This window comes from Desmodus rotundus, chromosome 2 (assembly GCF_022682495.2).
Source record: "Desmodus rotundus isolate HL8 chromosome 2, HLdesRot8A.1, whole genome shotgun sequence".
Classification (NCBI taxonomy): domain Eukaryota; kingdom Metazoa; phylum Chordata; class Mammalia; order Chiroptera; family Phyllostomidae; genus Desmodus; species Desmodus rotundus.
In genome coordinates this window covers 199742076-199755294 of record NC_071388.1, presented here as the reverse complement: position 1 = coordinate 199755294, position 13219 = coordinate 199742076, and the positions used below count along the sequence as shown (strand labels likewise).

Below are 13219 nucleotides of genomic sequence, written 5' to 3'. Positions count from 1 at the left end.
GAGAAGAAGGGTTGGTATTTTCTATGTGAGTGTCACGAATAACACCTTTCGAGGGCCCTTGGGAGGGAATGTCCCTGAAGAATAGAGTATTGAGCTAAGTGCCTGCTGGGCAGGGACATTTTAACTTGACATGAGATCTCTCTCTCCCCTCCCCCCCGTTATAAACATAACTTCCTGTGTTTTCCCAAAAAAAGACTAACAAAATTCAGATTGATACATTCCCTAAAACAAAGTACCTTCTGAAGCTAATACCTCTTTTGTTTAATGTAGCTGAGAAACATATTAAGAAATTTAACTTTTAACATAGTGTGGCAGCAATAAGAGTTGTTACCCTAAGGAAAATGTAGCAGCAAAATCAGTTTAAAAGCCACTTGACTACTTGGCCTGAGCAAACTCACTCGACCCTCTTTGCAACCGGTTAGAAGATTGGTAAGAAATTATCAGTAATGACAAAACTTCGGAAAACCTATGTCCCTTACACTAAGTTGTAACTTTGAAATTTGTTCTGTTGTGGGGAAAAGACTGCCTCTTTGGTGTTAAGTAAGTAAATCTAAGTTAGATGGGTTAATTCCACTCACGCTGCATGTATATAGTGTTTGCGTAGGGATCAAAATATCTTTGAATCTCTGTATGTGATGAGTAGCAAACTGACAAACGTTACTTTAAATGAGAGGCGGTGTTGCATTGGTTTTGTTTTAGAATCAGATAAAGTTGGCATGAGTTTCCAGGGTCTGTAACTGCTGTCTGTGTAAGTTTGGGAAAGTGCTGTCAACTTCAGCTACTTTATCCAGAAAATAAAGATAATCATAGAGCTGAGGTAGGAAACAAGTCAGATATGTTTAAAATGGTGCAGTATCTGGCACAGAGGGAGCAGTAAATCATAGCAGTCATTATTTTCATTATTGGTGGTATTGTTATTACGATGAATTATAAAGTTACAGTTAACAATGGCTTAGTGTAACATTGTTTGCATTTTGAGAACTAAAGTCATTTAGGCTGATTTTATCTCACACCCTAATCTTTTGTCTCCTTTTTCTTAGAGTTCTCACACATTTCTAGCAGATGTTATTTTTCTATATTTTATGCATTAATATAAAGTGCTTTAATTTACTTTCCAGCAGAGTGGACTTTCAATAAATGTGTACATGGACAGATATAAATAGATAACCGTGTAAATAATACGTGTATATACAGTAATCTTGGGCTATAAATTACAAAATGTCACAACATCTAATACAATTTTTGTCTTATGGAATCAAAGAGAGGAAGTAGGAGATGCAACCTCAAGGGAATACATAAATCAACTAGAACTTCAGCTTTACAAGTGCACAGGCTTTGCCCTGTTACTGTCCAGAACACTGGTGCGTGGGAGGATTTCAATGAATACTTGTTGAATAAATACATAAATAAACTCAATGACTATTAGTATTTTCATGTAGCAGAGCAATGGGCCAGTCACTCTGGGGAATAAAAGATTTACAACAAGCAAACCCAATTCTTCTTTCTGGAACTGCCCATATTGTAGTAGAAGACGAACTCCCAAGAAGTAACTATTATAAGGCAGAGGGCGTTTAAGGGAGACTCAAGCACAACATAGTGCACACGTGTGTGTGTGTGTGTGTGTGTGTGTGTGTGTTGGGGGGGGGAGTGGGTGCTTGAGGGGCGCACATCCATTTGTTCTGGGAGAAAACCTGACACAATCCTGATTTGCCGGCAGGTGCTCTGTTGTAGAAGCTTGCTGAACTCTAGAAACATTATCTATTTCAGGTGCTCAGTAACGTTATGGTTATTGATAACCCGGTACCAGTTACCTACTGCCTTGCTCCCTATTTAAAGTGTAGAAATACAGCTGGATGCATGCATCAGCACGCTTCGTGCCCTTCCGATAAAGATCGTGTCTGCACGCGGAGGTGTAGGGTTGATGGAGATGTTTCTTGCATGCCTCCAGCTCGCTCCAGACACATGCTGAGTCATTTAATTGGAATGAGGTGTGTCCTGAAAAAGGAGGGATGTCCAGGTCCCTTTTACTCAGTGGATCACCTATTGGAGGCAGAATCCAAGTGGCGGCTGAGGACAACTGTGGGCCACATAACTACACTGAGGACCAGGCCCTGCTCCTCCCCCACACCGACCTCCCACAAGACACACGATCCCGTAAACAACGTTAGGAGTTCAAAATGTGTCTTTGTCTTTGTGAAAATGTGCACTTGTCTTCGAGGAAGTCCTTCCTACTCTTGTTTCTTGATGAATAAATACCAGCAACCACAAAGTCAACTAATTTAAACAATTGCTTTTATTATAATTACACGGGAGCACAAATAAATAAGCACAAAAGGATTGTAAAATATTGTCAATGCACTAAAGAAAACAATTTGTTGTCAAACAACATCTGGTTACTTCAGTAGTATCAAAGTACATTTATAGTTACACATTACCTAAAAAAATCAATACAAAAATTAAGAGAAATTAAAACATCCGTGTTTATATTAGTATGCATATAGAAATGGCTAACAACACGTGAGTAGAGAAACCTGTTACCTAATGCTTATTAGCACAATTTTTCAGGCACATACCTGACATTTTAAATGTGTTGTGAAAAATGCAATACGACATTCAGATTTTTAGATATGGTAAACATGTTACGCTGGAATGGATGTTAAATGGTTTCTTTTAAAAACCCTGTCTTTTAAAAATGTAGTGCCATTACCCACTAAAAAACATATTATTTTATATAATTTTCTCAATAGCTATTTGTTTCAGTTTCTTGAAGAGAGCAATGAAGTAAACATACAATTGCTAAATACGTAAACACATTTTTAGTGCAAGGTGACACGACCTGTGACGTTACTGTGCTTCGATCCGGTTAATCGCAGTGCTCTCTACGCACATTGCTACACTACAAATGTTAACTGAAGGAGTCCCGAACAAAAGGAGTGCGTACTAAACATTTTCCTATATATTATATACAGTATGTATACTGTATGTGGGTGTGTACACGTGTAAATGCAGATGTTTTTAGGGTGGGCAAACCCGGTCACATTTGGAAACAGTTGGACACTTCGAACAGGTTTTCATCTATATGTGTGGTTGAGAGAAATCCAACGTTATCTCTGTAAAGATGTTTCCCCCTAAATTTCAAACTACATATTTAAATGGAAACATACAGACATTATTTTCTAGATTACACACATTTTGCTACGATGTAATTGACCCTACTATCAAAAGGTTTTAAATTAATCCAAACCCCAAGCGGTAGTGTTCAAGTCCAACATAGCAAAACATGTCATCCTCTTACTGATTTACTGATAACAGTACGAATCCTATGTGCACATGGAAAGACTTACACATAAACATATTTTGTACATAGACACTGTTACATGTTTTAGCATTTTATTTTGACTGTACATTGGATCTTAAAAAAGAGAATACCATAAACACAAAGGAACTGTCAAAGCACATGTGATATTGTATATCTTCTTGAAAACAATCGGCTTTGTTTTGAAAATATTAATGATTGCATAATTAAGCTTTTTAAAGGCAGGACCACATCCTTTTGAACATTGAATGCCAAGTGCTTCAAAATGTTTTTTAAATAACTGATACATAAGTTGCTCACTCGTGAGCTGTTAAATGGATAATGGACCAATAGCAAATTGTCTACATTCTACAGTTAGCTATCAATTTTTCCATGTATGGAAGATGTAAGGAGTTACCTTGAGTACTATTAAGTACCAGTTTTCTTTCAGTTGCATTTAAATTGGGGACATAATGAGCTCTGAATTGCTATTCTATTCTACTTGTATTCATTTGCAAAGGCGAATTATCTGTCATTCCATACGACTCTTTTCTTATTTTCACAGGTAGCCATAGTTAGCTTACAGGTGCTTTTCTATTTTAGTCAAGTGACTCACCTTAGCATGTAAGTAACATGAAAACTGCATCATACATGCATTGTGTAGTTTTCTTATGTAATTAGTTAAAACAATATCCCGATCGGTTTGTTCAGTGTTTTTTTGACTTGGTCCTTAATCTCACTCAAGAGAACCAACCCGAAAGGGTGTGTGAGGATGAGGCGAAAGCCAAAGTGCAGTAAGAAAAATGTTTATCTTCTCTCCAGAAGCATTCAAAGAAAACTGTTGGGAACCTCCGCATCTCTGAAGCCCGGGTGTTAGCACCCTGAAAAGGGAACTAGCATTCTACCTAGGTGTAGCCACATGGTTGCGGTGTATCTGAAAGTGATATTCTGTTAAATGACAAAATGTAACCTCCTGAGGTTTGGTTTGGTTTCACTTTCTCAGCAAGTGCACGTGGGTGGCCCTTCGCCTTCATTGACACAGATCAATCACTTCTCCCCCCAGACTTGCTGCAACAGAGTAAGTGTGGGGAGGGGAGGCGCGGCTGCTGGGATCAGGCAGACAGGCGGGGGTGATTTGCCTCCTCCCTGCTAAGAAGTTTCTCTTGTAGAAAAGCATCTTGCTGACAGCCAATAAAATTCTGTTTCTCTAACCTTTGCGCTGCGAAAGGGCCATTATTCATAGGTATGGCCGCTTTCAACCTGATAACCATGCCACCAGGAGATTTGTTCTTTGGCACTGCTAAAAAAATATGAGCTTGTCATTCAGTCGTGTTCTGGCTGTAGATGGATTTCAAGAAAAGAAAAATCATCCGACCACATTCACAGATTGAAGTGTCCTGACTGACACACACTGGCACGTAAGCTGTTTTTCTTTATCCTACCCATCTTTTTCCCTCCACATAAAGGAACACTCTACTCAGAGGGAAGTCGCCGTGACGCGGCTGTTACCACACAGGCGAAGCCACAGCGCACAGGTGTGGCGGCACATAGTAATGGCCCTTGAGTCAACGTCAGTGAAGCCACTTTTCCAGATCTTTCCATTACTTGCCACGGAAAGCAAGATATGGAGAAATTAAATGGAAACTGTTGACTAAGATCAGATTTTCCAGCAGGATACCTTTCTAGGACATCACGTACTTTAAAAAGAAGTACCTGAAACCTGGCACCAGCTTGAGTTTGGTAGACCGAATGGGGGCGGCCGAATCCAGCCCAAGTCATTTCAGTCCCTCTGTTTCCTTCTTGACAAGTGGCCAGCATGAAAAAAAGTCTTCGGCTCAGTTCGGAGAGAAATGGAAAAGATCCGCGTCTGAATAAAACACTCGCCTGTATTGCCTAACTATAAATTTCAAGGGGATCATCCGACCGTTACCCCACGGAGCCTGGATATACACGGAGACCAAGATCATCGTAAAGATGCAGGACCTGATGCCTTACCTCTCATCTACTGGCTTGAGTATACGTGGTCATGCGAACTTAAATCGGTGTAACAACTTGGGTCATAAACACATTTTATTTCCATTCCGATTTGATCTTAACACATTTTTATCACTCAGAGCCGTGCCCCACGGGTTGTTGGGGTTCAGAACGGGGGAAACGCAGCAACAGGACCGACTGAAGCTCCAGAAGATCCCTCTGTGACTTCTGTATTTGTGATTCTGCATTTTTTTTACCACCTTGGTTGTACAAGCAAAACCTGAAACTCTAGGAAGCATTGCATGGATGCAGTTGTCCCACTGAGTCCTCCTCCACGCACACGTGTGCACACACAGCAGATACACATGTTCCCACTTACCTTTCTCCTTATTTCTTTCAGAATTCTCATTGGACGTCAAAATATACATTAATTATAAAATATTAAAAAATTATCTTATAAGATTTCAAAGGCTCGAAAGTAACTATTATTGATAAAGCATTACTAGATTTTTAGCACTATAGGTTACAAAAATTCCCTACCTCCTGTTATATTTGGTTTTTATTGAGCAACACTGTACTATTGCTGTCAAAACCCTTACAAGGACAACCACAAGACAATAACTTCAAACACATACCTTTCCTCTGAGAAATATAATACTCAATTGATTGTTAAAGAAGAACCACATACTGTCAATTTTAGGAAGCATAAATAGTAATTTAAATATACAAAATATATGTGATAGTTTCCTTTTTATTCATTTGTGGCAATATTTATATTCAACTAACAAGCTATTCTTAAAAGATATATATGATTTGTTTAATGTAAATTTCACCACCACATAAAATTGAATCCACCCCATCCCTGATCCCCTGCACTTCCTGTTTCTTCCGTGAAACAAAACGAAATCCATCAGCGGTCACACGTCTTTGGTCCTGGCGTCATAATCAGTAGGAATGGGTGTGAGTCATGCACAGGAGATTACGACCCAAAAAATGTAGTTTGAAAAAATGAACCAAAAAATTACTCTTGCATTAACAGACCTACATTGGGGGGAAGATTGGCGTTTAGAGTACTGAAAGATGTAAACGCATCTGGTTGAATGTTTCTCGTTTTCTGGGGGAAGCAGACATACGCGTGGAAAGTTCCTTAGAAATAGTGATTGCAGTGTCTGTGATGCCACAGGTCCTACCTTCTTGAAAGTCGCTGGGCTACTCAGCTTTTGACTCCTTGTTCCTTCCCTTGTCACAGTGAACCCTGGTCTCCTCCAATGAGATCAATGATGCATGTCCCTAAAGTCAATTCCGAAGGAAATGTTTCTGCTGGGATGTCCACGTATATCCTGATAACTTCCTCTGGAGTCTGCCTAACCATTTACTTGGTATCGGGACGGTATTAAAGAGAAATTCGTATAAAGCCAAAGTAGCAAAAATGTTGGTGCTGATGGAACGTGGACAGCCAAATTTAGCATCACACTTGCATTCATTTCCTGTCAAACTCTTAAAAACTTACAAAGCAGAAGGTGTTGTTAGTGAATATGATATTCAACTCGTACTGGACTAGCACCAGATCAGATTAGTATGTGACTGAACATGATTTATAGCTGTGAGCTGTTATACAGAAGACAAATGTGGGCAGAAAAAATATTCTAACTGCAAAAATTAATAATAAAAGGCATCAAGGGATTACATATATAAAAGAGATAACAAACCAGTTAATACCGAATTTATATCATATAGTAAAACTCTTGATATTTCTGTCATTTATATACGTATAATGTGCATTATTTCAGGTGTCGCCCATAAACTAGTAAAATATTTACATCTTAATCTCTTCTGGATTCAAAATAATCCGTGATAAATAAGTGTGCCTTAGTTGCAAGGAAATAGACATTTTATCTTGAACTTGCCATGAGTAGGCACAGCTCCCCATGGGTTTTCCAGGGAAGTGCTGGCATTCCACTCTAACAGAGAAGACATGTAACAGTTCCTTAGCACAGGGCTGAGTCGACCTCCCTCTTCGCGGTCAGTCGCGTGGTACTCACGCCATCCTGTACACGGTCATATGGCAGTGTCCCAGAATACCGTTTGCTGTTTGGAATAGGGTGGAGGGCTGTACTTCTTTGCACCTGCATTCTTCTTCCAGCTGGGTAGGATAGGCATGCTATCCTGTTTGCAAAGGCCCTTTTCCGTTTTCTGTCTAGCCTTTATTTCTTTGCACAAGCAACGCTTTTTCTCAATCATCTCAAGCATTGTATGGTCTCCATGAAACCACTGCATGCATGCCACCTAGCAAAAAAGAAAGAGTGAATACAGAAGAAAAGAATGGAATGAAAGCAGGTTTGGGGGTGTTTTTTTCCTTTTTTTTTTTCTTTTGCACTGTGCTAGTAGTTGTTTCGAAAAATGTCAGCTGCTTGAAATTCTTACAAAGCAAAATTAAAGTATGGAAACTATAAATAAAATTCTACTTAAATTAGTAAACACTGGAATATGATTAAACAATAACTTAGGCATGAATATTTTTGCAGTATGCTGTCGAAGTCCACATATGGAAATAAAACCTTTTTTGACCCTTTCAAGCAATTTGCCAAATATTTACCTATTACTTTTATAGATTCCAATATGTCTACATTAAATTATTGGAATTACTTTTTTAGCGACATCTAATATGAATGTGTATGTTTTAAAGATTTTAATGAACATTTTCGTTCTTAAAACTTGGGCTTTTTTTCTTTTTTTAACTTTATTTTTATTGTTGACACTGTTACATATGTCCCCATTCCCCTTTTTCTGGCTTATAAATCGTATATAGAATTAAGACTTTTAGCCCTTTCTACCAACACAACTTTCAGCGTGCATCTAAATGCGTGACGGAAATGTTCTCTACCTTGACCGTGTCAATGTCAATATTCTGGTTCTGATATAATACTGTAGTTTTGCAAAATGTCACCACTGAGCAAACTGGCTAAAGAGTACACAAGGTATCTGTATTCTTTCTTAGAGTTGCATGTGAATCTACAGTTGTCTTGAAATAAAAGCAGCGCAGTAAGGGCAAAATAAATAAATTAATTAAAATAAAAATAAGCATAAATAAATAAATAAATGCTTGGAATTTAAATATTAAGTAATTCCTGTGCAAAGAACTTTTTGTTATACCCTCTGGCGCCTCTGCAAATGTCTAAGCTGGGGTCACTGGCTTCTGAAGTTGCACTGACACAGCCCCTCTTTGGTTCTAGAACTTCAGAGAAACAGATTCATCAGGTCAGCTGGGGACCAGGAGAAGATTCAGTGCTGACGATATATTGATGCACACACATATATTTTCGTTTTATGAAGATATTACTTACTCATTTTCAGAGAGAGGGGAATGGAGGAAGAAAGAGAAGGAGAGAAACAGCAATGTGTGAGAGAAACATCAATTGGCTGCCTCTCACACGCTCCCCACCAGGGACCTGGCCCACCACCCAGGCATGTGTCCTGACCCAGGGACCTTTCGCTCTGAGGGACAACACCAACCCACTGCACCATGCCAGTCAGGGCTACACATATTTTTGGACAGATGGACACTGCTTCCGGGTGCACGTGGCCATGTCCACCAATAACTAACCCTTAGAACAGAGCTAGCGGTGGGGCTTGTCACACAAGGGCAGTGATGTAACTGAGCCATGGGGAAGTTTCTATTTAATTGTTTAAGCACATCTACTCAACAACTACGAAGAGTCAAGAGTCAAATAGCTCACCTGGAGTCCCTGAATCTGATGTTACAATTTTAGCATAATAATCAGAGCAAATACTTATCTAATGTTTATTCTATACCAGATCTCATTCTAAGTACCTTGCACAGCTTAATTAGTTTATTCCTCCCAATGATGATGCTCTGAAGAAAGTATTATTAACCCATGATGATGAGCAAAATGAGAGAGAGAGATCTGGTGACTTGGTTAGGGTTGCCAAACCAGCGAATGGCAGGAGTAGGATTTGAACCCAGGAGTTCATCTGCAACACCCATGCCTCCAACAACTACACTACACCGACTCTCGATGTGCACGGAACCAAAAAGGATCAGGAAAATGATTTAGTGCAATGCCCTCGTGTGCAGATGGGGACATGCAGACTTCAAGAAGTTCTGTCTTTGCCAAGGCCAAGCACAAAGGTTTTGGTGTGAAGGAGACTGTATCAAATTCCCACAATTCCTGATCCTCTACGGGAGGGCAGGACCTAGAGCTAAAAGACAAGGATCCACTTCTAGAGGTGTGGAATTTCCCATAATGCCTCTCCGTCGGAATGAGTGAATTGAGAACATCTCATTTTCAGAAGTTGTTGGAAGGATTAAATTGGATAATGAAATGAAGTCATTTTTAAAAACAGGTAAGGAATTGCCCAAGAATTATTATTCTAATACTGACAAATACCTAGGAGTTTTCCACACCTGCTTTCTGCCAACCATTTGCAAAGAGCTCGTTATATGTTACAGTAAACCCTGCCAGATATCCTGAAAGTTAGCAGTCACCTACCTACTACAGGTGAGAAAACTGACTCCCAGAAAATGTAAGGCACTAGACCAAGCTCACAGCTTATTAGCTGTGATATAGACATATCAAACTCAGAGGTGTTTGGAAAATGAATATTCTTTCTACTACAGCATGCTCCATCTCTTGAATATTACTTAGAAATTATAATAATAGCTATTATATGTACCACTGTTTCCAGATGCTACTCAAAAATTCAAATATATTTGTGGCTTTATGAGATAATCAAAAGTGCTTATCAAATAAAACAAAATCAAAGAACTCAGAGTTCCAAGACTGATACTCTTCAAGTTCTTCTATGTGCCTGACTTGATGTAAAATTGTTTGAAAGGATGAGCTGTGTCTTATGCCTTTTGGTATCCGCTGGCCCGTAGCTCAGGACCATGAGTGTTCACTTTAAATGCAATTCTAGGTGTATGTTGAGTTATTATAACCAACAGGTTTTTGTCCCGATAGGAGACTGCCAGAGCAGCTTGGTAATTTTTGAAAAGATTTGTAATATTTTGTAAATGAATCATCTATGCAATAATAATAATACAGTAGCTCTAATTTGGTGGAAACGCAAGCAAAATTTATTGTGGCTATAAATTGTTATAGATGGAATTGATAACACCCAGTTCTGAGAGGGTAGGCCCCCAATCTCTTCCATGCTGAGCAGTCATTAAGCTCTCGATAGAGATTTTATGCATGAATAGAAGCCACCACCATTAACAGTTTGTGTTGCCTCTCAGAAAACTCTCCAGACAAGACATTTACAGCATTATTTCAATATTTGCATAGCATTTACTGGTCCACACAAACATTAAATCATGTATTACTTAATTTCTATGAATATTTTAGGTTGTGAATCATTACACGCGACTGCAAAATGATTTTCCTGGATTAACTCTGACAGCGGCGTCACCAATACATCTCATAGCTGTCACTACATTTATATATGCGGGACTGTCTCACACCATCGGTGATCAGGGTGTGCTTTCTGTCCACCAGAAATCGATGCTGCATAGAAGTATGTCAATTTGTTAAGAATAATCCATTCTTTAAAAACCTGAAGATTAGAAGCTTAAAAATAAAGTTAGAAAGTATGGTTTTTCATGTCATTTACATTTTTATTTTAGCATATTTACATGTCCATAGGACTGATATAATGGTTTAAAATATTAATAAATAAAAAGCAACCCATTTTTTTTTCAAACTGACCCTGTAATGTTAACTATCTTCTTTTGGTAGCCAGGTGTCCATACAAATTCCATGTGAAAGCACAGCCCAAACGTGAAAGAGAGCTAGTATATGACACTTCCAACCCAGGTTGTCAGAAAATAGCCAAGTAATTTTTTAAATTTTAAATCTTTTACAAATCTGTCAAGGGTGATATAGAATGCTCTCATGTGAAATCTGCTACCAAACATTTTTTCTCATTTGGAATACCTACAGCAATTGTTATCACTATGTTATAATGAGGTGAGTGAATGAATGATGTGATTCATTTGAGGGAAGGTAATCTGCTTCCCATATTTACTTTCAAATAGCACATGTTTTGGAATCTTACTTTCTGGCAGAGCACGCTCTTCCTAATTCCTCTGCATTGAACTCCAATGTTCCTGCTATGGCCACTTACACCGCCAAATCCCTCTCCTCTAAAACGTGTCTAGAAATTATATTTCATTCTGATAATAAAATGTTATTCTTGAATTCATTAGTTTTATCTAGATAAACAGCATGTTTAGCAATTTTATGAAATGTATCAAGAAATACCCATGAAAGATTTCACACTTTACTATCTTTTCTTTTATTATCAAATTCTTCATATCCAATTTAAATTTAGCTGTAACCCCCCATTCTACTTCATCCTGGAGTTAAAAGAACCCTGGGTTTAGATTTACAACTAATTTAAAACTGAGCCCAGTAAATGAACTCTTCTAGTTTAGCTGTTTAATCGAGTGGGCTTGTTTCTCGTCTTTAATCCAAATGTGTTTATGTGTTTATTCTTCCACACCAGGAAAGAATAAAAGAAAACATACACAGGCAAGTTTGCATACACTGAGAGCAAACTGTAGACAATTGTTCAACTGGCATGAACACGTATTTCTTGGACAAGACTTTCATATCAACATGATTCAGCAGAGGCAATATTCTTGACTAATAAGTCCATAAAATCGAGTGAAGCTCCCCTTCGAGGAGGTGAAAAATAGATCTATACCCCTTAAGAATAGGCAACACATACTGACTTCCTTCCAAGGGTAGAGGAGGGAAAGGCGGAGCAGAGGACCTTTCTAGTGGAGAAAGCTGGGAGGCACTACTTACCCCACACCAGCTGATTAACAGCTAACAAGTGACATTGAAAGTGTGTGCCCTTATTATGATGTGACGAGAAAGACCAATTACCTCTGTGGCCGTCCTTCCCCAAACCAAAACTCCCAGCTAGCTATGAGAAAAACACTGAACAAATGCAAATGGAAAAAATATTCTACAAACTCAAAGCAATCCTCAAAACTATGGAGGCCATGCAAAATATGCAAAGTTGAGTAAGCTCTCATAGTCTAGGAAGGAAAGGAGACATGGTAACTAAAATTAAATGATGCGGTCCCCTGAGAAAGGCAGATTAAAAACGAAGGAAAGCAAAATAAAGCACTATGGGCTTTAATAATAATAATGTATCAATATTGATGCACTGGGTGTGACAAACGCATCTGGTTAATGTAACTTGTTAACAATCGTGAACACTGGGTGTGGGTTACGCAGGATCCCTCTGTACGTGCTTTTAAATACTTTTGTATATTGAAAACTATTTTGAGTTAAAAGATATATATTTTTAAAAATCACATGAAGAGAGTCAATTCTTTCCAAAGAATATGTAACTGTACCTTTCATTCTTGGGTGGAAGCAATCGGCTGTCATGGAGAGTTAAATGATATTGAGGTCTCTATTGTTTTGTGACATAATTTTTGTGAATTATTTTCCTTTTCTTTTCTAACTGTATTTTGGAAAGAAGAGGTCAGCTTGACACAGCATAGGCAGAAAGCCAGGCCCTCAAAACTCCTTTTGAAATTGACGTAACATAGACATGGGAGGGTTATAATTAGCTGGTCAGCAGATTCACAGATAAAATCGCTCTATTAGTTAGTTGTCAAATAACAAGTGATCAAATCTGTATTTTTGATCACTACATAGAAAAAAAAGTCTTTTGGTTTCAATAAGTGAGGTTTGCTCCATGTACCAGGTATATAATATTTGGAATTTTGAAACCACATAGAGGTGACCCAATATCATATTACTGTATATGGAAAACATTGAAAAAGTCCAAACAATTCCTGTGACTTTATAATTATTATAAACACCACTTATTGAACTTTTTAAAGTATAAATTCAGGGCCGGGAAGATAACTGAACACAAAGATTTTTTTCCCCCTTTTCTCTAAAGGTC

At 38.3% G+C, this 13219-nt stretch overlaps 1 protein-coding gene across 5 annotated transcripts in view; it reads right to left on the bottom strand.

The window, feature by feature from the left end:
* Positions 1–2313: 2313 nt before the first annotated feature.
* NYAP2 (neuronal tyrosine-phosphorylated phosphoinositide-3-kinase adaptor 2) overlaps positions 2314–13219 on the bottom strand; it is a 217164-nt gene continuing 206258 nt past the window's right edge. For all 5 annotated transcript variants that reach the window (XM_045198413.2, XM_024564304.3, XM_053919130.1 and 2 more), the window contains one exon: positions 2314–7555. In XM_045198413.2, coding sequence (XP_045054348.2) covers positions 7328–7555 — 228 coding nt within the window. In that variant the 3' untranslated portion in view covers positions 2314–7327. The remainder of the gene's footprint in view (positions 7556–13219) is intronic.